This window comes from Ailuropoda melanoleuca, chromosome 5 (genome assembly GCF_002007445.2).
Source record: "Ailuropoda melanoleuca isolate Jingjing chromosome 5, ASM200744v2, whole genome shotgun sequence".
In the NCBI taxonomy this organism is placed as follows: Eukaryota; Metazoa; Chordata; class Mammalia; order Carnivora; family Ursidae; genus Ailuropoda; species Ailuropoda melanoleuca.
Window position 1 is genome coordinate 27,237,708 of NC_048222.1, and position 27,818 is coordinate 27,265,525.

Consider the following 27,818-nt stretch of genomic DNA (forward strand, 5'->3'; position numbering starts at 1 on the left):
GGGGAGCCGGGGAGGAAGAGGAGGGGAGAAGAGAGGAGGAACAGGGAGGAGCTGGGGGCGGAGAGAGACACACAGAAACAGAGGAACTGGGACCCAGTGGAGGAGGGGAGAGGGAAGAGGGGAAGAGGGGAGGAGACTAGACCTTCGGGGAAAATATGCAGAGGCCCCGGGGCTGGATGTCGTCGTCCTGGGAAGCGGGGCCTGTTGGGGCTGGGGGGCCACCGCCTGGGTTCCGAATTAGGGATCTAGGTGTTGTGGACTGGCCGCTAGAATGCCTGGGTTCACAGACAGCTCAGTTCATATTTCTTGTTCTAATGACTCCCCTCCCTGTTCTACTTAATTAAAACCAAGAGGGGGGGTTGGGGGGGTATAATTAGGGAGGTCTCCAGCCGCTGCTTAATGAGCCAGTAATTAACCAGCCAGGGAGGGGAGCTGGCCTCTTGCCAGACTGGGTGGAGAGGCGGCCTCTGGCCTCACCTTCCTCCCCCCTCCTCCGCTCCCCTGCAGCCCCAAACACCAGTCTTCTTCAGTTCGGAGGAGAATTACATTTATTCATACAACCAAAACATCAGACTCAGAGCAGCAGTGGGGAGGCAGGGTGGGCAGTGCTAAGTGTCCATTCACAGCCTGTAGGCCCCTCAGTCCTGGGGCTCGGGGTGCTGGTGGTGGGGTGGGAGAATGGTCTATCTCTTTGCAATGCCCTCTCTCCCTTCTTTCTGGGAAGGAAGGTGGAACTGTCTCTCAGGCCCTAACCTTGGGAGATTTGCCTTTTTTTGGGAGCTGGAGGCCTGCCCTCAGATTCTGCCTAGTGGCTAGACTACTGAGGGTGTCTCACAGCTTAGGACAGAGACTTACAGCCACTCCGTGGGATCAAAGGAGGGGGTGGGTGTCCCTCAGTGGCTGGGATCCTTTCACTGCTTCCTCCACTGGGGGAGGGAGTTAAATGACCATCCTACTTTGACTATTCCCAGGGTTTGAGGACTTTCACCCCCTCCATTCCCAGGAAAGGTGGATGAGGGTGATGAATATTGAGATTTCTCCTGGGTCCTCCAGTCTCTGGTGCCCCTGCCAAACAGGAGTTGAGGGCATGCAGTGGGCTGCCCAGCTTTGAGCCCCAGCAGTGCAGAATGGCTGGTGGGGGGGCTCAAGTCTCAGCAGGTATGTGTGGGGGGCCGGGACCTTTGCTCCTCCATTCGACCCCCACCCTGAACTCTCAGCAGCAACTCCAGAAGCTCCTGTCCCCCTGGGGGTAGGGGAGGCTCTGACCGCTGGGCTTCCATCCGCTGGCACTGGAGGAGTGGAGGAAAGGGAGGGTGTTGGTAAAGTTTTAAGAGGAACAGGCCTTGAAAGGAGCCAAGGCTGGTGAAAGGGGTATAGGGGACACCTGTGATGGGCATGAGGGGACTACGCCTGGCAAGCGGGCAGATGCTGGGGAGAAGGAGGGGTAGGGCCCAAAAGACAACAAGGGCCAAGAGACCAGGAAGCCTGGGTCTTGCCTTCTGGGGAGGTGTCTCACCTGGTGACTGAGGATAGTGCTGTAGAGCTGTTCTCTGTCCTCAAGAGGCCGGAGTGGGGCTGGGGCTATGCTTGGGGGGTTCTGGGGGATGTGGAAGGTGGCTCTCTGCTCCTCTAGGCGGCGGGACTGGGCCTCAGCCACCAAATCCAGAAGGAGCTCAGTCTGTAGGGAGAGCAGGGAGGCGGAGCGGGGCCCCAGGGCTGGGGAGAGGAGGGGTAGGGCTCAGAGACCCAGAGTAATTGGCAGACAGGTGGGTTGGTGGTGGTGCAAGGTGATTAGGCACTTGGGGTCAGAGCTGAGGGGGTGTAGTGGGGAGTCAGGAGGAGGTGGGGAGAGGGCCCACGATGGAGTGGGCCTTGGTAATGGGATCAGGAAGGATGTGGGCACCAAGGTCGGGGAGCTCCCTGGGCCGGTGAGGGTACCTGTGTGGCGAGTCCCTGGAGGAGGAGGGGACGGAGGAGCAGATCGCCAAGGCCGATTGCTGGTGTTCACAGGGGGCCAGTCATGCTCATCCTGATGGGGGCCCTGATGCTGGGAGACATCCGGTCCAATCAAGCGAGGGTGTGGTGGGCAGGGGGCTAGGCCAACAGCCCATTTCCTTTCTCTATGTCTCTGTTCCTGCCTCAGTTTGCCCAAGCCCTTCTAAGTCCCCCGAGTCCCCTGTCACTACATCTCTGCCCCAGGTCCTCTCACCTCCCTTTCTCCCAGTGTCAGCCTCCCCAGCCCAGTGCAGTGCGCAGCTCACCTGGTCACTTTCCTCTTCTTCCTGGGGTCTCTCGGTCTCCATCCCCTGGGGTTTAGAAACTGATGGGGGAGGGGTAGCTGGGATTTGGGAGGAGGAGGGCTGGAACCCTAGGTTCCTGAGGGGAGTGGGGGCTGGAAGGGGTGGGGGTGAGCCAGGGGCTAGATGCCTGGGTACTGAGCAGGAAGCTGGGTTCCTGGTCAGCCCCCCCACGGGCCCCGCCCATCCCTGTCAACTTCCTCCAGTTCTCTTTTCCCACCCAAACTGCTTGCTCGACCTCTCTTGCCCCAGGGGAGCACAGAGACTGGGAAAAGCTCCTCCAGCTGCAGTAGTGGAGGGGGTTCATGATGGGGAAGGACTCTTGGACTTCTCATCTTAAGTCTCAGTAGACCCTCAACCCCCGGCTCTGTTCTCTCCACTCCCCTCCTCCCCTTCAGCTCTTTCTGTCAACACAGGAACTAGCTACACAGGAAGTGGTTTTGCTCCTCAGAACCCCCCTCCCGCTCCCAGGTCCCTTTCCTAAGAGGACCCCAATGTAGGCTTTGACCTTCCCCTTTGTCCCAGCTTCCAAAAGACTTATGGGGACTGGGAGGAGCATGGTTCCAGTGGGAAGCAGAGGTCTCAGAACCAGGGATGTTGGGCCCTCAAACATACACATTTACCCCTAGCAGTGGCTCCAACACACAGTAAGTATTCAATAAATATGCATTGAATAGTTATCCCTGCCCTCCAGGTAGTTACACTATATTCAGGGTACAAGGCATATACCAAATGTGAGAGGAGGGTCAGGGGAAACTTTCCTCTGGTCATGAATGAAGGATATAGAAATGGAAAAGGGAGACAACCACCTCCCTGGCTTGGTCTCAGTGCTGGTCAGGCTGCCTGGCACCAGGGTGGGAGCAGGACAGAGATATTCTAGGACCTCTAAACGGTAATGTGCCATATTATGTTTACAGCTGAGTGGTTTGGAGCATGAAATGTGATGAAGAGATCTAGTTCTACCACTTAATGCTTTGCAATCTTGGGCAAATAAAATGTCTGTGCCTCAGTTTCTCAAAGAGTGCTCTACAAGCACCTGCCTTGTAGAGTTGATGTGAAGGTTAAATGTGATAAAAGTATTTGGCAATAGTGAATGCTCAATAAATGGAAGTTACTATTAGCTTTCAAAATGCCTCATGCCTCTATATCTCAGGCCCATCACCATTAAAGAGGTGTAAACATGTTTCTGAAAGATGGATAATGGTTGAGATGCTCTCTCCATCTTCCTCAGCTTAAGGCTTTAGGAATAACTAAATGTCCTTGGAAGAGGACAAAGGATATGCATGGTCTAGTTTGTGGGTGTGTGGTTTTTCCCTGGGCCATGAGAGATTCCTGCTTTCAGATGATATTCTAAATTAGCACAGTACCCCCAATCTACTTATTCTTTCTCTTAAATTGTAGTTAAAGCCTCCATCCACAGGGATGACTTTGATTTTAGGTCACAAAATTCTGAAAACACTATGCAGTCATTTCCATATTTTTTCCCATTCCACTCAACTCTTCCAAAAAAAAGGTTAACACTTCAAATAAGCTTTATTATGGGGTGACAGATTTGAAGCTCTTAAAAAGAGATGGTGGTGATGAGAAGAATGGCGCCTCATCCCTGCGATAGTTTGTTGAGGAGGGAAGTGGGGAGAGTGCAAGGAATCATCAGCTGGAGTAGCCCTTGCCCCCCCCTTCAGCACCTACAGTGCCTGGCACATAGTGGGCACTCAATAAATATTTGTTAGCCATTTGTGGGTGGTGGATGTGATGGGTGATAGAGGTTTCCTTTGGATACCATATACAGGAAAGAACGTCTCACATCCTATATGTCTAAAGTTATTGGTTCTAGTTGAGAGGTACTTCCCCAGTTCCACTTCACCCTTCGGTAGCCCCTCACCCTTATTTTCTGGGAGAAGGGCTGGGCCCTCGTCATTCCAGCACCCTAAACCCTTTTTCCAGGGCTGGAGCTTCTCCACGTGGAAGACGGAGTGGGCATACACTCATTTGGGGAGGGATAGCATACTCATGACCCTTCACTTTTGGGGCTCCAGGATCTTAAAATCAGGTCTTTCCAGAATGTCCTATAATGGGTGTCCACTTTTAGAATCCCTCCCTGTCATGTAGCGTCCTATTTTTGACCCTCGCCTCCCGCGTTTAAAGGTACTGCTTGGTGGGTTGGGGGACCCCAGGCAACCTGAGGGGATCCCCGCTCGGGGGACGGCGTAAGGCAGGGAGGCGGAATCGGAGCGTTGGAGGTGGGGCCGCAGGCTCCCAGGGTCACCCAATCGCAGGGCCAGTCATCAGCCGAGGCCACACCACCGCTCCCGGAAGCGACCCCGGATCTTCCTTGCACTATCGCCGGGTTGGGCCGAGGCCCGCGCATGCCTGCAGAAAACCTACGGGCTCCGGGGGTCGGGCCTCCTCCTGCTCCTCCTTTCGAAAGACTCTGGCAATGCGAGTAGGCTCCGCCCCCACGCGCGGCCCATTCTACGCACAAAGTCTGGGCTTGCAGACATGCTCCGCCCCCACGCGGGCCGGCCCCAGCCGACAGCGTCCGGCAGCGCGACAGAACCCCGCCCCCACGAGGGGGCAAGCTTCCCGACGCGGTCCGTGAGCGGGGCAAGGCATCCGCCCCGCGGCCCGGCGTGGTTTTGTGATGCGCCTCCAGCGACCCCGCCCCCTCCAGCAGCGTCAGCAGATCCCAGTGGTTGCGCTGGCGGGCTATGTCCCCGGGCGCTAGCCCGGCCTGGTCCCGCAGTCCTCGGGCAGCTCCCAGCCCCAGCAGCAGTTGGACCACCTCCACCGCCCCTTCTCGGGCCGCGAGGAACAGCGGCGTCTGCTCCTGTGCCGGAAGAAACAGCCAGGGGGCGAGGTCAGGGAGGGCCACGCCCACAGGGTGGCTCTTCCGGACTCCACCCACTTGGCCACTGGCCCTTCCCCCTTCAGGTTGTGTGCGATTCCCGCGCTTTCCGCCTGTCCCACGCCCTGTTTTGCTTTGTTTTGCTCCATTTTGTTTTTGTAGGGAGCCCGCGCCCGGTCTAACCCTGCTGTCCTGGGCGTCTTTATCGGCTCCGGCCTGGAGAAGGGAGCGGGCGGCCCGGACGTTGTTCACGGCGGCGGCCCAGTGCAGCGCGGTTTTTCCTAGGGGAGGTCGTGGGTGGTGGTTACTCCGAGGCTGGGGAACAGACGCCTGGGTTCCTGTTTCCCACGGATTCTCGTTTTGGGGGAAGGACTTATTTGGGCCCGCGGGGTTACTGCAAAGGCGGAAGCGTTGCCCGGGTGACCGCCGGCCGGCAGGAAGCCTTGTTTCTCGTAACGTCACCGGCGCGCGGGAGGGACAATGGGGCATTGTTCTGGGCTCGGTGGGACCGGGAGACCTCCCCCCACTAGCCCTCCCCCTTCCCACAGACGCTCCTTCCTCAGCCTAGTTTCCAGTGGGCTAGGGCGGTTTGTGTATGTTGTTGAGGATGATGGGGCAGAGTTCTATACTGATACCGCACCGCAGATTTGCCCCCCTGACAGCTAGGTGGAAGGGAATCCCCCAGTCTCCAGGTGGTCCCTCCGCTGCTTCCTTTTTTTGCATCTTATCTCACACCGCATCTGTGCCATTTCTCCATAGCACAACCCAATCTCTCCAGATCCGTACCCCATTTATCTCTGGCCCCCACATCTGCTTGGGCTGCAATCAGTTCTTCAACCAGGTCCTCCACCGCCAGCCTGGCGGCCAGCATCAGGGCTGTGGTCCCGTCCTCTGTCCGTGCATCCACTGCAGTCTGTCTGCTGCGGAGTAGGAGCTGGGGGTCCAGAGAGGGCCAGTGACCCCTGGTATGTCCTGGACTGCTAGCTCAGGCCCTTCACACTCTTAACCAGCTCCAAATCCGTTGGCGGGATTTGGAGCTCATTCCAGATAACCAGCTGTTGTTTCTTTTTCAAATCCCTAATCTCACACCACCTTCCTCTCTGCCAAACCCTAAGGGATGTTTTTGCCTAGCTTTACTTATGAGTGCCCCGTTCCCTTTAGCGACCCCAGTGTGCACTGACCTGGCAAACCTCCCGAGCATCAGCAGCCACAGCGGTGTGAAGAGGGGTGCGTCCTGCTCGGTCTGGCTGGTTGGGGTTGGCTCCAGCCTCAAGGAGGCGGCGGGCAGCGGTTGGTCGGGAGAATCGGGCAGCCAGGTGCAGGGGCGTCTCCCCAGTGCCCATAGTGTGAGCCTGGGGACAGGCCCCTCCACCCAACAGGGGTTCCCAGGGCTCAGGGCTTCCCAACCATGCCCCCTGGAAGGTCCTGGACTCCACTCCCCCACAGCAAACTGCTGACATCAGGGGTGTCACCCCATCTGTGGGTGGGAGACATGAGGAATGGGAGACAAGTCAATCCAAAGGACATAACTGGGGGAGGAGGAGAAAGAACATTGAGACTCAGGGAGAATCATAGCCTGAGGTGTCAGGAAGTCTAGTTCTGGCTCTTGATTTTGTGTGGCTTTTTTACTTTTCTCTGCGTTTCAGTTTTCTCATCTGTAAGAGGAGCCAGTGCGCCTTGATTCTCTGACATTCCAAGGCAGTGGTTCTTAAACTTGAGTCTGAACCAGACTTACCTGGAGGGTAACACACATTCCCCAATATCTCAAATTTCTGAGTCAGTAGCTGTGGAGTGGAGCCTGAGAATTTGTATTTCTAACAATTTCCCTGGTGACGCTGATTCTTCTGTCCTGGGACCACACTTAGAGAATCACTATTCTGAGGCACTAACTCTAACATTAGTTTTCTCAATTCTAATATCAAAAGGCTTTCTGATTCTAAAAGGGTCAAAGGGAATTCTCCTTTTCTTGGTCTGGGTTGGCTCACATACCAGGTCCACGGGTGTCCACGTCAGGGACATCCATCTCTGATTCCTGGGGAGGAGTCAACATGGCTGCCTGGGGGAGCTCCTGACAGTCACCGCTTAGAGGCCAGAGCTGGCACTTGGAGGCTGAGGCTGTTTCTTCAGCCTTGGGGATCAGAAAAAGGATCAGTGAAGGAAGGTTGACTTGTCCCATCAACTCTGCCATTACCTCAGGACCATTCCTGCCCCAGTGCTTTCACCTGGCCCACCTCCTCTCCTTCCTCGGGTCCTGAGCACATCACAACTCCATCCTCATCAGCTTCTGCCTCTGGCTTCAGTGCCCTGGAAGGGGTGTTTGGGTACAGGGCCTTCAGGGTCTCCAGGATTTCCAGCAGCCTCCCTCCCCCTCTCCCCTTTCTCTGTCATCAACTTCTGATCATAAGTATCTCTACAGGAAAGAGTCCCCTCCGTGAGCCCCCTTCCTCCTCACTCTTACTTGAGGCCAATGCTGTCTTCACCCAGGGGAGGCCGGCGTCTGCGGGGAGCTGGCTGAGTTCGAGGCCTTCGAATGAACCCAGGGGGCAGCCAGAGGGCCCCATGCTCTCGGCGCCGCCTCCGGATGAGCTGAAGGACGAGAAGAGCCCCAAGGGCCAGGAGAAGCACCCCGGCCACTGGTGAGCACAGCACAGGCCAGGGAAGCTGGTTGGTGGGTGGTGCTGGCGGGAGAGATACAGTCACAAAAAGAGACCATTTCTGGTGAGGCTGGGTACTACTGTGAGAACTTTGGGCAAGTGCAGTAACTTCTTTCATCAGTTTCCTCATTTGTAAAATGGGAATAATAATAGTACCTGCCTCATGACATTGTCGGGAGGATTAAATGAGTTGATATTGTAAAGCCCTTCAGAGCAAGGCCTGGCCCTAAGTAAGTGCTATACGGTTTATGATTCTTTTGTGTGCGTAGCTGTTTGACAGAGGGATGATTGGATTTAGTAGAGAGAATAGACCAGATGATAATGGTTAGGATAAAGTACTTAGGGAAATGAGGAAGGAGATTGAAGAGCAAACGGGCCATGAGGAGATCCAGTTAGAGAATGAGAGGTTCAAGAGGGTCAGTCTCCACATGGAACATTTGGGGTCCCTGCCATCCTGTGTCATTTGGCCTCCATTGCTGGTTGCTGGCATGAAAGTGGGTCTGGGAGCAAAGTCTGGGGAGATGGGGGGGGTTACCTACCAGTGCCAGCACGAGGATGGGCAGCCAGCAGGGGTCCTGGCAGCAGGTGCTCCAGGGCCCCCACTGCCGCCATTGCTGCGAGGAAGCGGAGCAGGAGCCCAGGATCCCAGGGACAGCGGGATGCAGGGTGGTCAGGGCCACAGTGGGACAAATCCACACCCATCACCACCACAAACCTGTGGGGGAGGCGCCTCAGAGACCCCTGTGTTGGTCCCTGGCTCCCTTCCCTCCACCCATTAAAAAACTGGTGTCTGCTGCATCCCCCTGCCCAGCCTTCTTACCCAGTGCTGAGAGAGTCCGTCTCCTTGCCCACAGGCTGTGTGTGAGGGGTTGCTCTCTCTTGATGTGAGGGATCTGGGGTTCCTCCCAGCTCCTCTTCGGCCTGGGCCCCAGGATAGGGGTACACCATGTCCTTGCCATCACTATCCTTCCTTACCCAGAGTCCCACTCTCAGGGTCAGGGATAGCACCCGGGCCAGGGCAGGCAGCTGTTGGTCCAGGGCTGGGGGGCTCAGCACCACCAGCAGGGCCAGGGAGGGCCCCCATTCTGAATCCCCATCTTTAGGCCTGCAGTCACCCCCATCCCAGCCACATTCTGCAGTGTTGCAGCCTTTCTCGCAGTGCCCGTTGTGGAAGTGATCGTGGCAGTACTGGTCATAGGCTGGACTGTGGGGTGAGGAGAGGGAGACTCAGGATCCCCAAAGAAACCTTATCCCTTCTTCATTCCAGAGAGATGCCTGATATTCCACTGCCTCTAGGGCACTGGTTGCTAAGTGGGGACAGCTCTGGAGCAATGGGCTTAGTCAGGCCCTGGATGGCAGGTAGTCCAGATACTCTCATGTCTGTGACACCCTTGTCTCCTAAGACTGGCCCCCCTCCCTACCCTCCCAAGCTCTCCTGTCTCCCTGAAGGAGAGTCCAAGACCCTTTTCCCTCAGGGGTGCTGGTTGCTAGGGGAGATACTCCATGACAATGGGGCATAGAGAAAGAGGCTTGAGGCCAGAGCTCCCACAACTCTTAGAGAGGAGCCCAGACAGAGGCAGTGCCCTCTTTCCTGGTCCCCATGTTAAATATTGAAGCTGCCCTATTCCCCCGGGCTGGAGACTAGTGTCTTCTACCCCTACTTAGCAACGGTTAAAAGGGTGGAAACTCCCCAGAGCTTGAGGCTGTGGTCACGCTGCAACCCAGAGGCACCTATGTCCTTCCTTCTGCCTCACCCTGCCCTCCCCACCCCCAGCCCCAAGTCAGGGTTTCAGGCTCACGTGCAGGCCGGAGGAGTCTCACAGTCGTAGCCATCAAACAGACATTCTGCAGAGTCGCACTGTGGGTGGCATTGCCCATCCCGGAAGAGAAGCCAACACCGGGAGTGGGAGGGGCAGCCCTTCCAGGGGTCCGGGACCCCCAGGGAGCAGTCTCCCCCATCCCAATTTCCTCCAGGGCCACTGCAGCCAGCGTCGCAGGCCCCATCTCCACCTCTGCCCTCACATCCCTTTGCTCCGGGCCTTTGACACCGGGGCCCAGGAGAGCTGGGAGGGCAGGAGCATCGGAAGCCTGGGGCCCCCAGCCCAAGGATCTCTGAGCAACTGCCATTGTGTAGGCATGGAGAAGGAGGGCCACAGCCACGGGGAGCCGGTGGGGTCAGGCAGTCAGGGCCCCCGTAGCCATTGAGGCAGGCACAGCGGGGTGGGAAGCCAGGCTTGGGGGAGGGCAGACACAGGCCACCATGGTGGCAGTGATGGAGGCCGCAGGAGGGGGCTCTGTGGCTGCAGGTGGGGCCCTCAAAACCCTGTGGAGAGGAGAGGGATTGCAGGAGGCCCATGTATTATTCTCCCCCCACCCTGTCAAGCAAACTCTTGGGTTAAGATAATTCAGAGGGTCCTACAGTCTCATATCTGGAAGGGGCCTCAGAGAACATGAGGTTCATCATTTTATAGATGTTGAAACCATGGTCCATGGTATTTCCACACAGTGACATATTACATAGTGGTGAAAACGGATGGACCACAGCTGTGTGCATCAACCTAGGACCCTGAGCACTGAGAGAGTGCTAGTAATTAATATTATCTTCATCCTTGGACATAGGGTTATATACTTGTTCTCTGGAAGGGAACAGGATGGAGAAGATGTAAGTACATGTGAGTTATCGTTACTATTGTAATTCTTAGGTTAGGTTAATGGGCTTACGTTTTAAGAATAATACAAAGAGGGCTGTGCTCAAACCATTCATGTTAGTGAATCATGAAACAAGGCTTACAATTAACCCGATTTCATGCATCCGAGGTCCATAAATACACACACACACACACACACACACACACACACACACACGTAAAAGAACTTATCCAAGGTCTCACCCAGCTTGACTTTGGGGCCTTCTCTTAGGCAGCGCCCATGATTTCTGAAAATTCCATTCATGCTACCCCCTGATCCTGCCTTTCCCTCTGAACTGCTTCTGAGTCACTCAGCAGGTAACATGGGCTAGCTTTCACCAATAATTCCCCTCTAGTGCTCCCCGGGCTCCCCTCTAGGATCCCAGCTCAGGCATTCTCACCTTGCATCAGTGTTGGGGGCAACAAAGAAGATGGCTTTGCAGTCACTCACCTGGGGGCAGTGGCAGGTGAAACCCAGGGGTGGTCCCACTGTAGTCTCACAAGACCCTCCATGGGAACAGGGCTGGCTCTGGCAGGGGTCTGTCTCAACTTCACACCACTGGCCTGTGGTGGGTGGGATTAGATGTCACATGCTACTTTGATCACTGCGTCCTTCCTAGCTCATTCCTGGGAATTGACCCAACACTACCTCCATAGGCAGAGGGATCCTGGGGCATATTCTCTGGGGTGGGGTGTGGAGGCAAGGGGATGGACACGATGACTAGGTTGCCTTGTGGGTGGGGATTGTGAGCTCAGCAGTGGTACCTACACACACCCTCCCAGTCCTCACCCGTGTATCCAGGCAGACACTGGCAGTAGAAGGCATTGGCCAGAGAGTGGCAAGCTGCCGTGCCGGTGGGGTGGCAGGGCCGGTCCAGACACTCGTCTACGTCCCCCTCACAGCGCAGCCCCACAAAGCCTGGAGGGCAGGTGCAGTAGAAGCCTCCAGGTTTGGGGGTGCAGGTCCCATGGTTGTGACAGGGCTGGGATTGACAAGCGTTGGATTCCTTTGAGCAGTTCTGTCCACTGTAGCCTGGGGCACACTACGGGCAAAGGGGATCAGACAGGGAACCAGTTATCCAGCCCATCCCAACACTATGGGGACCCAGCCCCAGATCGTCTGCCCAGCCCTCTCCCCACCTTCCAGTTCAAAGCATCATTCAGCTCACCATCCATCACAGCCCTGTGTAGCCCAACCCTTCGGTCTCAGCTCCATGATACACAGTCGTTCAGTGGCGTGCAGCCTAGCCCCTCCAGCAGCCCCAAAGCATCTTACAGCACATTGCCACTAAACAATAGCTCTGTTTTTGGTAAGACCTCCCTCTCCCAGCCACACCTTCACCAGGCTCTGTCATGCTTTATTGATTAATTTGTAAGCATTTACTGAATGCCTACTTTGTGCCAGGCACTGTTTTAGGCACTAGGAATATAAAGAGAATTAGAACTCCTCCCTACTTTTGTGAAGTTCTCATTCAACCAGAGGAGAGAGACAGCATTTATTACATGATTTCTGTACATAACCTCATAAAACTCCCCCAAACCCTGCATGTGTGTTACCTCATCTGATTCTCACTTTACAGAAAAGGCAACTGATTCCTGGAAATACTGAGTGACTTGCACAAGTCACACTACTGGTTGGTGGCAGAGATGGGATTCAGTGAGAGTCTGTGATGTCCTAGCCAGCGCTCTTAAGCATTTGGGGATTGCTTGTTTCATGCCATTGTGCTAGTGGGAGAAGGGTCACGGATGAGGTTCTGTAAAATGAGGTCACTGAGGGGTGTCCTAATCCAATAGGACTGGTGTCCTTATAAGAAGAGCAAATTGGACACAGACACACTCAGAGGAATGACCATATAAAGACAAAGGGACAAGACAGCCATCCACAAGCCAAGCGGAAAGGCTAATGGGCTGAGTTCTTGCAACAGCAAGGAGAGCATGTAAGAACACAGCACCCGCAAGGCTTCAGAAAGGTGGAGAAAGAGGGAATTACAGAGAATCTGGGGAGTGGCCAGAGGGCTGGGATAAGCAGGTGGGCGGGGTGTTTTGGGGTTGTCTGAGGGAAGGAGTCTCAGGAAAGGGGAGGTAAAGCTGAGTCATGGGTGCAGGGGTGTTCACTACTGCTTTAGTGTATGTTTGAAAATGTTCATAATAAAAAGTTAAAAAATAAAAAAGTTAAAGAGAACGGTTAGGGGATCTGCCTTCTGCCTTTTATTCAAAGTCAGGGTTCTTCTTCTTTTTTTTTTTTTTTTTCTTTTTTTTTTTTTTTTTTTGAGAGAGAGAGGCACAGAGGGAGAGGGAGAGAATCTTAAGCAGCTTCCACACCCAGCCTGGAGCCCAGCCCGATGCAGGGCTTGATCTCATGCCCTGTGCTGAAATAAAGAGTCAGATGCTTAACTGACTGAGTCACTCAGGTGCCCCCAAAGTTGGGGTTCTGAGTACAAGCAGCAGGCTGCTCAGACTTGAATCCCAACTTTGCCTCTGTTGCTGTGACTGGAACCATCAAAGAGCAGCCCAAACCCAGTCCAGAGAGAAGCTAGGGACATTTTCCTGAGGAAAGTGCCTCTTGGGCACCATCCAGTGGAAGAGGGGTGGGGAAGGGTGTGGAAGAGTCAGTAAATGGGGCGAGTAGGGAAGCCAGCAGCAGCTGGTGCAGAGACTAGGAGGATGGGGGTGGGGCGAGATGAGACCCTAGAGGCCGGCAAGGCTGGGTCACACGGGCCTTGGACTTCACTGTCAAAGAGGTGGGTAGCCACTGAAGGGTTTTAAGCAGGGGAGTGACAGGTCAACTTAACATTGTCAACAGAGCACCCTGGTAGTGGAGTAAAGGCTGGGCCTCTAGGCGGACAAGTGTGGAGGCAGGGCCAGGGTGCTCCAGGTGCCCAGGTGGCGTGCAGTAAAGGCCTGGACAGAGGCAGTGGGACAAAGGGTGAAGGAGGAAGGACAGAGTTGAGAAAGATTTAGGAGGCCAAAGGACATGACTTGGCGGTGGGTTGCGTGTGGGGTAAAGAAAGGAAAGGGAAGTGAATACATCAGTGCCCCGCCCAGCTACTTTTCCCACATGCAGCCCACCCTCGTCTTCCCTCCCCGTTCTTCTCTAGACCTGCTCACCTGGCAGAGATACCCGTCGTGCTGGGCTATGCAGGTGGCCCCATGTTGGCAGGGCCTGGACTCACATGGGCTCACCCTGTCCTGGCATATACTGCCTTGGAATCCAGGAGGGCAGTGGCAGAAATAGGAGGAGCCACTGTCGATGCAGAGGCCTCCGTTCTGGCACAGGGAAGAAACTTCGGTGCCTGAGGAGAGAGGCAAACAGGGATGGGTAAAGCTAAGTGGGGTGGAAAGGTTCTCAGCGTCTCCAGACACGGAGCAGAGAGGCTCTGGGGGATCACTGACATTCCTGGGGTGGGTGGAGGCCACTTGGAGCCTGAGGAGTCCGGAACCTCTGGTGCTGAAGAGGTTATAACATCAAGATCCCCCTCCTGGCTGTTCTGCCAGAATGGAGAGAGATACCTCTTGTTAAACTTATTAGATCATTATAAGCAACTGTATTCTTGGTTTAAAACAAGTCTCAAGAAAGAACTCAGAGGAGACTTTGGAGGGGGGTGTAACTAATGGCCTAAGTCTGTGCCCTGGATTTGCATCCTCTGCTGTTCTCCCACTGTGGTTCCCACCCCCTAACGCCACAGGAGGCTCTTTCCCGAGTTCTGCTCGTGTTAAGCCTCATTTGAGTGAGGGGGGTATTCTTGACAAGGGGGTTGACATAGCGTCCGAGTGAGTAGGAGCAGCCTTTGAGTTGAATGCAGTGGGTGAAGTGTGGTCCACTCGAGATGAGTTATGACGGTCATGACAGAGCTGGGTTGCTTCCCATTGAGTCATGTGCCTGTGGTTGTGTTAACCTGGAGTTTTGCTGGCTGCACTGGTTGGGGTTGGCCGAGTTGTTGAGCACGGCGATAGAAGCTGAGTGGTGTTAGGCTGCCTGAGGGTGGAGCTGTAGAATCAGTGTTTGGTCTGTGTTACTTTGACTCTCCCAAGTGTTGTGTGTGGATGCCCTTCGGGATCAGGCAGAGGGGGACACCCTTTCTCTCTTCATCTGCCCCCCAGTTGGTCTTTAGGTTAGTACCTTGGCTCAGAGCGGCCTTCTGACAGGACAGCGGAAGGTTGCAGAGAGGCCCGGTCCATCCTTGGAGGCACAGGCACTGGAAGGAGGGCCCAGTCTGGAGGCAGTAGGAATTGTGTGGACAGGGCTTCTGGGCACATAAGTCCATCAGAGTCTGAGGTTTGGGAGGGAGCATGAGTCAGGACAGAATAGGCCCAGAGATAGTCTTCTGCTAGCTCCTCAAAAATCCTTACCTCTCAAACTCTCTCCTGAATGGCCTGGGGTTGGGTGATATCCCCCCTCCCCCACCCTGGTTTCCTTTGATGGGATCAGAAATCCTTTCATTCCTTCTACTCCATGTAAACCTCAAGCTAGACCTCCACTCCCCGATTCCAAACCCTCTCTCATGGGCATACCTCTCCCCAGCTCCCTACTCGGTCTTCTAGTCCCGGAGACCCTCCCGCTAGCTAGAGCCCTCCAGCCACCACCCTCCTCAGCACACTTGACTCAGCACCCCTCACCTGGCAGCTGCCTCCTGTGTAGCCAGGGGAGCAGAGGCAGTGGGGACCCTGAGGGCCATCTTGGCAGGTTGCCTTGTTCCTACAGGGGCTGGAACAGGACAGACACAGGGCACAGTGGGAGGAGGTCTGGGCAATCAAAGGGGTGGGAGTGTGTGACATGGTGGTGAGATGGGGAACCAGAAAGGGAGGCAGAGTGAAAGGATGTGGGATATGGAATGCGAGACCGCCTGGATCCCCAGAGGAGATGGAGAGGAAGGGTGGGAAGGCTGAGGGCCCCTCCCTTTCTCTTGAGGTCTTTGCTCACTTGTCTGCGCAGCTGGGACGGGTCCTTTCCTCACAGCGTGGGCCCTGGAAGCCCGAAGCACAGAGGCAGGACGAGGTGCCAGGCCTGTTCACACAGGTACCCCCATTGAGGCACGGGGCTGGAGAGAGGAGGCTGTGAGGGGTTGGGTTCCTTGCCTGTAACCTGGCCTGCGACCTTAGTCACACCACGCACAGGACATACACGCCCTCCCTGCTGCCCCCATCAAAACAGCACCCCGTCATGGTGCCTCCTTAATTTTTTTTTCATATGGCACAAACACACCCCGACCAGTTCCTCTATGCTCCTGTGGCCCAGCTGGAGGACGGCGGGGGCACTCACCAGAGGCACAGTGGTCGGTGCTGGCCTGGCAGCGGGGCCCAGTGTGGCTCAGAGGGCAGGCGCAGGAATAGCCCCCAGGCTTGGGGCTACAGGAGCCACCATTGAGACAGGGCCCTGAGTGACAAGCTGTCACCTCCTCGCTGCAGGTAGGCCCTGAGGGAAATGAGTGAGGTCTGAGAAAGGGAATCCTCTTCTCTCATCTTCCTCCACTTCCCTCCCCTTCCTTTTCCTTATCCCCAACCCTATTTTCTCCCATCCAACCTTTTGTCTTTTCTTACTGCCCCCTGCACATCACCTGTGTTCCCTGCAGACCATGCCCCGTTCTCCTTGGTGGTGGGTGACCCAGCCCCGAGTCTTGGACACGTCTCTGTTGGCCTTGCCCTTGATTAGCGGGTAGTGGGCCAGAATGTCTGTGGTTTAGGAAGGGCCTCACCTGTGTAGCCTGGGGGGCAGGTACAGTTGTAGCCAGAGGGCTGGGGGTGGCAGGCCCCCCCGTGGGCACAGGGCATGGAGATGCATCCCCCCAGCTCTGCTTCACATTCCGGTCCTGTCCAGCCCACATCACACACACATGAGGATCTGGTCATAAAGAGAAAGGGGACATTTTGTCTTCTGGTGTTTTTCTCTTCACTCCCCCCCCAACCCCACAATGGTCAGACCCCTAGGACCTTTTCTTTTTTGGGCCCTGAGACTCTGGCCCCTTTCTTCAGTGGCTCTGCTCTCAGCATTGTCCCCCTTCCATACTAACGTAAGGATATGTATATATGTTTCTCCTATAACTGTTTATTGTCTGTCTTTCCTCATTAGAATGAAAGCTTCACGAGAACAGACATGTTGGGGCGCCTGGGTGACTCAGTTAAGCGTCTGCCTTCAGCTTGGGTCATGATCCCAGGGTCCTGGGATCAAGCCCTGCATTGGGCTCCCTGCTCAGTGGGGAGCCTGCTCTCTCCCTCTCCCTCTGCTGTTTGCCCTGTTTGTGCTTTCTCTCTCCCTGTCAAATAAATAAATAAAAATCTTAAAAAAATAAAAGAACAGACACATTGTCTCTTCTGTTCTGTGCGGTTCCTCCAGTGCTTGGAGAAGTATTCACACATAGTAGTTGCTCTGTATTTGTCTATTATATGATGAATTGGCCCTGGGATCTAATGCTTTTCTTTCTACTCTGACCCCATAGCCCTCGGTTTCCCCCATGATTTATGAACTCCGCCCCCACGGGACAACACTCACTAGTAGCACCCTCACACTGGCTGTGAGCTCAGCACTTTGCCATTTCCTTCCTCTTCCCTCTTGGGCATTTCCCACAGGCTCTCCCCTCACTGGCTGTCTTCTCCTGCCCTCGCTGAGGACAACGAGAGGACGGTGCACGTGGGGAGGCCTGGAAGGTTACCTGTGGCAGCGCCCATGGTGGCAGGTGCAGTTGCCCTCAACGGGGGCACAGCCAGGGCTCCCATCAGGGCAGAGGCAATGGGCCTTGTTCTCCTGATACTGGCACTTTTGCTTGGGCTGGCACAGGTTGGGGGCACACAGGGGAGCTTCACAGAGATGACCTGCGGTGGGGAGATGGGTCAGAGAGAAAACAGAGTCTCTCCGTGTCCTCCATGGGGCCAAAGCCACTTCTTACATATGACTTGCTCACTCCCCATGAACTGTCCTTCAGTGGCTTCCTATTGCCTCGGGATATGGTCTAACTTCCTCAGAATGACACACAGGGCCCTGCGTGACACGATTTTCCTGTAACTGCTGCGTTCCTCAGTTTTGCTCTGTTGCACCCTAAGCTCAGGATGTCCTGTGGTTCCTTAGGTGGGGTGTGCATTTCTTCCCTCCACACCGTTGTGCATGCAGTTACCTGTAGCTAAAACATGCAGTCATTCTATCATGACAAACTCCTACTCATTCTGCAAGACTCAGCTCAGCCATCACCTCCTCCATGAAGCCTTCTCATCTCTAGTCTGGTTGGCTGGTCCTTTGTGCTCCTGTAGAATCCTGTGCAGTCCTCTCCCGGAGCACTTTTGGGCCGTAACCAACAAGAGACTTCTTGGTCTCTCTGCACTAGATTGAAAGCCAGTTGAGGAGAGCAACTTTCTTATTCGGCCTGTGTTTGTGTCTGGCAGAGGAGACATTTAATACGTTCTTGCTAAATAAGCAAATGAATGGCTTCCTGTTGAACCCATCCTGTTTCTGAGCCCTAATCACACTGTTCATGTTGGGCTCAGTGTGGGCCTTACAGATGACACGTGCCGTCAGCCCAACTTGTGGTTGTGCAGGTTGTGCATGGAATAACTCCAAGGGGTTCTAGTCTCCTCTTCTCACATCCCAACCCTCGGATGCCCAGCAGTGACCTCTGCCCCACCCCAAGTGGGCTCAACTCTCCTGCCAGTCTTTTCTAACGCCTTCCCTGCTGACCTGTGAAGCCAGAGGGGCAGAGGCAAAAGAAGGCTCCAGGGAGATCCAGGCAGCTGGCTCCAGCAGGGCATGGGCCACTCAGGCACTCGTCCACCTCCGCCTGACAGCGCGGGCCTTCAAAGCCTGTGGCACGGCAGGAGGGTCAGGGACCTGCCTGGAAGTCTGCCCTTTGCCCCCACTCTCCCCTCTAGCGTGTGAGCCCTGGTTTACCTGGGAGACACTCGCAATGGAAGGATCCGGGCTGGTCCTGGCACTGCCCCCCATTGGCACAGGGAGAGCTTCCACACTCATTGATGTCCTCCTCACACTGGGAGCCAGTGAATCCTGGTGGGGCAGGGAGTGAGTGCGGAGAGATGGCAAAGGTTGTCTTGTTTTTTCTTTTCCTTCCTTCCTTCCTTCCTTCCTTCCTTCCTTCCTTCCTTCCTTCCTTTTTTAGTGACTTTCTCTAGATTTATTAGGGAGTTTATTACAGATATTTGTGACTGAGCTGTCCAGGTATGATTTCATGGATTTAAAGAAGAAATTTAGAGTTAATACTGATATTTAGTCTTCTGTTTACATATATAGAAATAACATTGCTACACATTGCAATAGAGAGAATCTTGTTTCAAGTGGCTTGGTTTGGGGGTTCATCTACATGTTTCATTATATAATGAGGCACCAGTTTGGGGGCTTCTCAAATAGTGATTTGAGTTTCAGAGCATAACAGAGAATAACTTGGGTGACTTTGTTCTTCATATAAGTAAAGCATAGCTGGTTATTTGTGTCAATGCTGAAAATTCGTTATATCCAAAGTTAAATGCAAGTCCTGGCCCTTCCCCTCACCAGGAAACGTGAACCTGGAGGGCTTCCCAGAGAAGACACCTGGGGCAGGTGGAGATGACGGGGGGGATGATGCTGAGCCACCTGCCAGCTGTGTGACTTTGGGCAAAGCTATCCGAGCTCTCTAGGCTCCAGTTTCGTCCTCTACAAAAGGGGAATAATGAAACCCACCTCATGGTGTCATTGAAAGGATTAAATGAGGGAATGCCTGAAAAGTACACAGCCAAGTGCCTGGCCTGGAGTAAATATTCAATAACCATCCATTATCATCAGAGCAGGGAACAGAGGGGTCCGATGAAGCTGGAGAAGGATGGTCTGGGGCATTGTTCCCTGTGTTCAGGGTCAGCGGTGCCAAGACCAGCCCAGGATCCCCACAAGCAGGGAGAGCACACAGAGGACTGTGGAGGAGAGGGCTAGAAAGGGTGGTTTGGGTGCTTTGGCAGGACAGAGATGAAGGTGAGTGAGTACACAGGAAAGATTTGGGGAATGTAAAAGAGAGTTTAGGGAGCAGAGTTGGAGAAATGGGGGTCTCCTTGGCCAGGCCAGAGTGAGCTTCAAGAGGCTGAGGGTGATTGCTGGGCCAGCACTGTGGTTCAGGGGTGGGGCAGAGGGCTGGAGTGGGGTCTGCACTCACCCGGCAGGCATTCACACCGGAAGCCATTGAGCAGGTCATGGCAGTCAGCCTGGTTCAGGCACGGAGCAGAGGCACACTCGTCCGTCTCCACCTCACAGAGTTGCCCTTCTAAGCCTGAGGACATGGTGTGGGCTGAGGCTCGGCCAGGTCAGCCCCGCCTGGGCTGCTCACCCCTTCTGCCCAGGAGGCCTGGGTTCTAGAACCAGCATGTGCCCAATCAGGCAGCCCCTCCCAGGGAGCTCTCTGCCTGCGAGTTGGGGAGATGAGCCTGCGGTCCCGCTGCTCTGCTGTGTGTAGCTCTGCCCCCTTCAGATGTGAAAGCTCAGGGAGCAGGGCACCTGCTGGGACCTGTGGGAGCAGCAAGGAAGTACCTTTTGGGGCCATTCTCTGCACGGAAGGTGGGCTCACCCGGCTGAGCTAATGAGCCTGGAGATCCTCAAGGTACAAATGAGACAAATGGGCATCTGCTTGGAGGTGAGCCAAGCCTCTTGTTCTACCCAAGTGGGCCTCTGTGCCAGGGAGACCAGGGATCCCCAAGGGGAGTATTTGAAGGGCATTTGGGAAGGTTGTTGGTTCCGTATTTGTCCTGTATCTTTGGGCTTGTCCTGGTATCGCAGTCTTACACTTAACTGCAACTGGATTAGCCTCCAGACCTCCGTTGCCCCCCACTTCTTGCCTGTGGAGTCTGCTTTTGAAGTTTCTTGGTATCTATCCCTGCCCCTTGGATTGCTGGATGGGTTTCTCTGCTTTTGAGCTTGGATGCTGCTCAGGTGAGAAAGGCTGTTTTGTGTAGTGGTTAAATCTATGGAAGCCCTGGGTTTGAATCCCGGCCCTGCCACTTGCTAGCTGGATAACTCACTTTACCTCTCTGTGCCTCAGTTTCTTCATTTGTAAAATGGGCACAGCAATAATGCTGACCTCATAGGCTCGTTGCAAAGATGACAAAAGGCATGTCAGGTGGTATCTGGTGCAAGGTAAGCTAGTATTTTTCTGGTTTCATTCAGCTTCCTGGTATTGGCTCTGTATCTATGTCCCTTTTCTTTCCCTTAGACCTAGCTTGGAGGTAGGTGCAGCCTTGTGGCACCTTTTTTTTTTTTTTCTGTTGTACCAAATCCAAGCACACAGGCCCTTTGGGATTTTAAGGGTTTACTCAATCTCTACAGGGGAGAGTTTCTGTGATGAGGAGGAGCATTCTGAATTGGCATGAGCAGAGGCTGCCGTTCTGCTCTTCCTTGACTGGCTTCTGTGTACAGTGGACCACGCTATGCACTTTATGATGACTATGAAATGAATGCTCCCCCCTCACCCCCCAACTTGGGCAGTGTGCAAGCTCACTATCATGTGGCAGCCCTTCTCCTAGGAGCCGCAGGTTTCCCTGAGCTTTTATCTGGGTTGAGGATGTGAGAAATTCTTTGGTAACTGACCCCAAATGGCCTGGGGCCGTTTGTGTTCTGCAGGGGTCATGCCTGATGGGTTCAGGATTAGTCCCCTGTACCCTCTGCCCAAGGGCCCATGCATCTAGTACCTGGTGGGCAGAGACAGTGGAAGGCGGCGAGCAGGTCCAGGCAGGTGCTGCCGGGGCGGCAGGGCTGGGACAGGCACTCGTTGTGGTCAGCCTCGCAGCGGGAGCCCGTGTAGCCAGGCGGGCAGAGGCAGTTAAAGGAGCCAGGGGTGTTGAGGCAAGAGCCGCCGTGTTCACAGGGACTGGGGCCTTGCTGGGCTGGGAGGAGAGAAGAGTCAGGAGTCTACAGCGGTCCGGGGTGGAAGGTCAAGGGGACCAGACTGCCAGGGAAGGCATGAGGGCCTGTTTGTGGCAGGTGAGAGCAAATCAGAGAAAGAGCTGGTGTTTTTAAGACAGAGAAGGATCAAATGCGGCCTCGGGGGCTGAGCACTGGTGAGAAAACCGTGTAGGGAAGAGATGCCAAATCTGGACAAAGTCAGGAAAAAAGAGATGATTATCTATTTCATTTGAAAAGCAATTTGCAGAGGCTGCTTGGGGGCTCGGAGAGGACCTGATGCGGGGGTGCCTCACCCATCTGACACTCGTCCAGGTCCTGGTGGCAGGTGGGCCCTGAGTACCCAGGCTGACACAGGCAGAGTGTGGAGCCCGTCAGGGGATTGGTGCTGCACTGGGCCTCCCCGTGACATGGCTGGCTCAGGCACATGTCCTCCATGTGGCACAGGAGTCCTGGAGGGCAATGTGGGCGTGAGGCTCCCTGGGGCCACTTGAAGCCCCCAGCTGCCCTCCTGGTGCCTCTCTGATGGCCGTCTCCACCTCCACCTCCCCGCGCCCACTGTCACACCTGTGCGGCCAGGTGGGCAGAGGCAGGAGAAGGAGCCCACGCGGTCAATGCAGGTGGATCCTGGGGCACAGGTGGCAGCAACACAGTCATCTAGGTTCTCTTCACAGCCTGTGCCTCCCCAGCCACTCACACACACGCAGTGGAAGCTGCCAGCCGAGTTCTGACAGGTACCCCCGTTTCTGCAGTGAGGGGGACCCTGAGCCTCACATTCGTCCACATCTTCAGAGCAATCCCAGCCTGCGGGGGGCGGGGTGGGAAGGGGACAAAGGCTGGAGCTGGGAGCCCTGTGAGGAGGGGAGGCCAGGGGCAGACCATCTGGGCTGCAGGTGCTGTGGACTCGGCTTACACAACTCACCTGTCCAGGTCTCTGGGCAGAGGCAGGTGTAGGTGCCCAGCCCATCCTGGCAAGTGCCCCCATTCTGACACTGGTGGCCAGCACAGTCATCTGGGTTCACCTCACAGCCCGGGCCTGTGAAGCCTGACAGGGTCATGAGATTAGCTGAGGGAAGGGGACCTCCCTACCCAGAGAGAGGGGCTGCAGGTGAGGACACACCTCGGGGGCAGAGGCAGAGATGGAACGTAGAGTCTCTCCCTGGAACCAGCTGACAGGTGCCCCCATTGGAACAGCCACTAGGGGGGCAGGGTCCTGGCTGAAGGTCACAGCGTGGACCCTCCCACCCAGTGGGGCAGAGACACCAGAAAGATCCCAGGGTGTTATGGCAGGAAGTGCCCTTGGGGCAGGGTCCCGGGTCCAGGAAACACTCGTTGATATCATGTTCGCAGGCGTGGCCCTCGAAGCCGGGTGGGCAGAGGCACTGGATCTGGGGGTGTGTGGCCAGACACACCCCTCCATTGATGCAGGGGTTGGCTGAGCAGAAGTCCTGAAGCTGGCACTGCTCGCCTGAGGCAGAGGACAGAGGGGGCGGTTGGTAGCACTGCACAAATCCCAGCTCATCCGAGAGAACCCAGTTCTCAGGCTGGGTTATCTCTGTGGCTGATTTTCACGTTTCCTTCCCTTTCCTCCCATACCCGCTTTGCCCTGCTCCACCACCCCTGCCTCAGGTTTGCCGTTCTGGAAATAGGACATGTAGTTGTTGGTGGGGCTCTGGCCGATTGGCCTTGCCTGAGAAAATCTGGGTCCTTCCAGTGGTGACCTTTCTCCTTGGTGGGGAGGTGAGAACCCCCAGCCTCTGCAGGCAGGAGACTTAGCGCTTTGCTGTGCCACCACCAGTGTGCCCTCGGGCAGTTGTCTGGCCTCTCTCGTCTGGATTCCCTGATCTTCAGGCGGATGCAGTGTTCCAGATGATAAGGAGAGGCCCCTCTCAGCCGTTGGCACAGTGGCAATGGCAGTGGTGGCGGCTGGCCCTGAGCTAAGTCAGCGCCTCCTGAACATGGCCCCCTTTCCTCTTCTCAATAGCCGTATGAGGTGTGCACATGGGCTGACAACAAGGACATCGAGAGCTAATGCGAGGGCACATGCCTCACCAGTGGTCGGGCTGGCCCTGGGCCTGGGGAAGGGCTGCCCAGAGCCCCTGCTCCAAGCACCGGGCCTGGCAAGTTTGCCACTGATCCTTGTTGTCACGCAGCCTGGTCTCTCACCCCCAAGTCCTCAGAAGTGCCTGGGCAGTTAAAAAATCTCCATGCCTGGACCCACCCCAGACCCACTAAATCAGCCTCTCTGGGATGTTTAGGGCTTTCCAGGTGATTGCTGGGCCTCACCAAGTTTGAGAAGCCTTGCTTCTAGTCCACCGTTCACAGCGCCCTTTCCTACCCCTGTGGCCTCCTCTGCCCCGTCCAGTCCCTTCCATCCTGATAGGTCAGAGAAGCCTTCCTCTCCAGGGGCTCTCCGCTGTTCCGCACCCTTGACTGCTTCCTCAGGGGAGCACACCCTGCCCCCCGGAGTCCCACACCTTTGCCTCAGGCCTGCACCTCTCTTCCCAGGACTGACACCCATTCCTCTCTCTGGGTCAGTCCCTTCCACCCTCCTTCCACCTCCCACCAGCACGTCTTTCCAGGTGCTATTATGGGCTCCCACTTCTCAGAACAGAGGCCATTCAGATGCCCAGGGCCTTGTGCTAGGCATTAACCCTCTAGCTGCTGGGTGGAGGGGCCGGGGAGGGGACCAGAGTGGTGCACTCAGGGGGCTTTAGCAGTAGCCATTCACTGACGGGTTTGGAAATACTTCAACATTGTAACCATTGGTACGGCCGGGCTGGTGAATGTCAGTCTCGGGTAAATGGTCAGCAGGAGTCGGCTTATTCCCACAGCCTCTGTCCTCAGAAGGGCTCCCCGTCTCTCAGACTCCAGTTCTATGTTTCCCAGCCACCTGCTCCTGCCTGTCCCCTCTCCCCCACCCCTGCAGTGCTCACCTGTCCATCCAGGCAGGCAGGAGCACTGTGGGCGGCCTGAGGCCTGGATGTGGCAGTGGCCCATTTTGGAACAGAAGGAGGAACAGGGGTCCTTGAGCTGGGCCTCGCACCTCTGGCCAGTGAAGCCAGAGGGGCAGGTGCAGGAGAAGCTTGGGGCCAAGGGAGAGGGAAGGCTGGGGGAGGCTGGGAGGGCGGGAAGCAAGGCTTGGCAGCTGCCCCCATTCTGGCAGAGCTGGGCATCCTGGCAGGGGTCAGGAAACTGGCATGTCTCACCCAGGAAGCCAGGGGCACACCTGAGCGGGGGGAGGAGAGAGGAAGACTCACATCACTGGGCCCTCTTTGCCTTCTCTCCCACCTCCCTCTTTTGCTTTCCTTTCCCTTCAGAGTCTTCACCACCTTCCCTTCTCCTTCCTTCCCAGTTCCCCCTCCGCCCTGCTCTCCCTCCCCCTTTCCCGTCTCCCCCTTCCAGGAGGCACACTCACTGGCAGGTCCCTTGTCCCTCAGATAGGTTCAGGCAGGTGCCTCCGTTGGCACAGGGTTCTGGGGAGTCCCCACAGTGCAGCACTGGGGATGGAATGAGGGTGGCATGGGACCGGGGAGCTTTGTGCTCCCCGTTTCCTCCTCTGGGTGCTCTGGGGGGATCTGCCTGCAGAAGCTCCACACATGTGCTCTTAACCACCCTCCCCTCTGTTCCTGGTCCCCACGTGTTGCTTCTGCCCCAGCACCTGCCCCCCCAATCCCAGGCCTCTAGATCCCCTCAACTCTTAATCCCTGCCCCCTTTCCTGTTTATTCTCCAGCCTCCCAAGTCCAGCCTCAGGCTCCATCCCTGGGAAGCAGGACAACAGGGCTCAGGAGGGGGGCCCAAGGGACTCCAGGAAGGTGAATGGCTGAGCCGTTGAAGGGATTTCCTCCCGGAAGGGCCCAGCATTGAGCCATCCTGGGGGTGGGGACAGCTGGACCGGGAAAGGGACTTGGTCAGCCCTTGACCTTCCCATGTCTCCATCTCCTGCTTTCTTGTCATAGCCTCCCCTAGCAGGTGGTCAGTTTTTTTCCCTCCTCACCCCCTAAATGCAATTGCAGGGCCTGCTGTCCGTCAGCTCCAAGGCCAGCTGAGTTTTCCCTGGGGGCAGGCACACTCCCACCCATTCCCCTGATAGTCACCGCCCCTGGCACAGGCCCCAAAGCCTGGTTTGTGCAGCTCCAGGGGCAGAGTCCTCCCTCCCTGCGTGAAAGTGTCCACCATCCAGTGTCCTCTCAAAGCACAGGGCTTGGCCCTCTGCCTCCAACCCACCGACACCCTCTTAAGGACTATGGATCCCCTGACCTCTCCTACCCCATGCCTCACCTCTGGTCTTGACGACTGAGTGACACAGCAACAGCAGCAGCAGTGAAGGGGGCTGCATTCCAGAGCCCCTGCCCCAAACCCAGATCCCCTCGCCGCCTCAGGCAAGGACCCCGAGAGCCCTCACTGAGGCAGGAGCCACCTCCTCTGCTCCCACGGCCCCTTCCTCCTCCTCTGCCTGCTGCAAGCCTCACGTCTGAGCTGTTTCCTGAGTCACACAATGTCCTGGACACCCTAGTGATGGGAGGGGGAGGAGTGGAGGAACATTGAGGGGGATGAAGGAGGGGCCTTCTGTCCCTGACAACCCCTGGGGGGGGGAGTGGGACTGTGTGGCTGGAGGGCAGGTGATAGGAGGGGAGCACCGGGCTGGGGGGTGGGGGTGGGCTCTGGGTTAAGTCCCAGCCTTCCTATTGCATGCTCTCCTCTTCTAGAGATGAGAATGGCAAGGTAGCTGCCCCTTGCCTTGGGAGGGTCAGGACCAGGAAACAGAGGTGTGGGGTGCTGAGACATCCGTTCCGGGTCCATATCCGTGCTTCCTGGACAATCTGCAACTTTTCATAAGTTGGAACCACTAACCTTGGCAGAGGGAACCCAAGGCCCTTGCTGGGGACTCAGTTTTCTCCTTTTGGGGAATAGGCAAGATACTGGGCTGGTTCTGGGGAAATCTTTGCCTGCCTTTGTTGGGGAACGTGTAAGAACATCATCAATGATGAATGAACGTTATCTATACTAAAATCTGCAGTCTGGATAATCCACAGCAAACATTACATTTGAGTAGGTTCCCCTTCCCTCCCTTTACTGCAGAGATCCCTGGGACGCAAGGAATGCCAGTTTTTGTTTTTTGTTTTTTTAAAATTTTATTTATTTATTTTGAGAGAGAGCACAAGCGGGGGAGGGCCAGAAGGAAAGGGAAAGAGAATCTCAAGCAGACTCTGAGCTGAGTGTGGAGACCAGCGTGGGGCTTGATCCCACAACCATGAGATCACGACCTGAGCCGAAATCAAGAGTCAACTGACTGAGCCACCCAGGTGTCCCAGGAATGCCAGATTTTGAATTCAAAATTGGAGTAAATAAAATGACCAAAGAAAATTCATTGCTTTGACTCATTCTGCCTTTGTGAGTCAACCCAGGACAGCTTTGGGGTCAGCCACAGACTGAGTTCCGCTAGTAGCACTGAGAACTGAGAGTCTGGGTGAGAGGAGGTGTCATCCACAGCCATGCACAGCACCCAGCACTGGGTGCCCAAGGCTGCAGCCTGGTGTGCCCAGAGTACCTTCCTTTTTAAAACCCTTTTTATTTGGAGATCATTTAAAGGTCACAGAGAAGGGGCAAGGATATAATTCCAGGGTACTCTTCACTCAGAATCACCCATCAACGTCATGACCACAGTTGCTTAACGTTATTTCTCTAAATACGCGGTATTTTTTTTCTGAGCCATTTGAGAGTAAGCTTTACTCATAAACACATAGAATATATTAAGAACAAGAACATGTTTTACATAACCACAGTACAACTATCAAAATCAGGAAACTTAAATTGATACAGTCGTGTAATCTACCACCCATATCCCAAACTTGCCAACTGCCCCGTAATGTCCTTGGTAATGGATTCTTTCCTTGGCTCAGGACCCTGCATTGCATTTAGTTGTCATGGCTTTTCAGCACGTTTAAATGGGCACAATTCCTTGGACTGACTTTGCCTTTCATTATATTAACATTTTTGAAGAAGTCAGGTCTGTTATTTTCTAGATTGTTCCTAAATTTAGGTATGTCTGGTGTTTCTTCAGTTTACGCACTTTGGGCCAGGAATACCACTGGAGTGAGGCTGTGTCCTCCTCAATGCAGCACACCAGAAGACACATGGGCTAGCATCAGTCTTAATGGTTGACCAGTACCCTGCTGTTTGATGAGCCCTAGTTCATTGAAACCAATTTCCCATTGTGGGGGCATTTAGGTGGATCTCAAACCTTAAATATACCGTATGCTGCAATAAAGATTCTTGAACATTATTTGCATGGTTGTCTAAGTTATTTCCTTAGGCTGAATTCCTAGAAGTGAAATCACTGAGTCAAAGGGTCAAAGGATAGACTTATTTTAAAAGCTTTTGGTAACCAAGTGTTGCCGAGCCACGCTCCAGAAAGCTGACAGGACTACACCTGGGCAGTAGTGTCTGTGGGAGCCCTTACCCTTTCCAACCCTGCG

The 27,818-nt window shown here is 55.2% G+C and overlaps 2 protein-coding genes and 1 long non-coding RNA gene across 3 annotated transcripts; 1 reads left to right on the forward strand and 2 right to left on the reverse strand.

Moving 5' to 3' along the window:
* Nucleotides 1-530: 530 nt before the first annotated feature.
* On the reverse strand, nt 531-2,397 carry GPSM3 (G protein signaling modulator 3). The gene is made up of 4 exons (XM_019810338.2): nt 2,262-2,397; nt 1,939-2,041; nt 1,517-1,716; nt 531-1,289 (listed from the first exon to the last, which is right to left on the reverse strand). Exons 1-4 carry the CDS (start codon nt 2,301-2,303, stop codon nt 1,152-1,154), a joined length of 483 nt encoding a protein of 160 aa, XP_019665897.1. The 5' UTR covers nt 2,304-2,397; the 3' UTR covers nt 531-1,151.
* NOTCH4 (notch receptor 4) lies at nt 2,024-25,831 on the reverse strand. Its single transcript, XM_002929641.4, has 31 exons — nt 25,621-25,831; nt 24,757-24,838; nt 24,275-24,567; nt 22,459-22,806; nt 22,261-22,383; nt 21,906-22,142; nt 21,635-21,790; nt 21,128-21,322; nt 19,603-19,716; nt 18,357-18,470; nt 18,147-18,269; nt 17,131-17,290; nt 16,177-16,322; nt 15,744-15,896; nt 15,405-15,522; nt 15,101-15,188; nt 14,604-14,754; nt 13,592-13,776; nt 11,274-11,526; nt 10,935-11,047; nt 9,596-10,119; nt 8,617-9,000; nt 8,336-8,511; nt 7,601-7,820; nt 7,365-7,446; nt 7,132-7,270; nt 6,324-6,619; nt 5,929-6,076; nt 5,326-5,423; nt 2,262-5,124; nt 2,024-2,047 (listed from the first exon to the last, which is right to left on the reverse strand). Exons 1-30 carry the CDS (start codon nt 25,676-25,678, stop codon nt 4,411-4,413), a joined length of 5,991 nt encoding a protein of 1,996 aa, XP_002929687.2. The 5' UTR covers nt 25,679-25,831; the 3' UTR covers nt 2,024-2,047; nt 2,262-4,410.
* On the forward strand, nt 5,091-16,698 carry LOC117802313. The gene is made up of 3 exons (XR_004625439.1): nt 5,091-5,228; nt 7,559-7,778; nt 16,551-16,698. It is a non-coding gene; the product is annotated as an uncharacterized LOC117802313 (long non-coding RNA).
* Nucleotides 25,832-27,818: the final 1,987 nt, after the last annotated feature.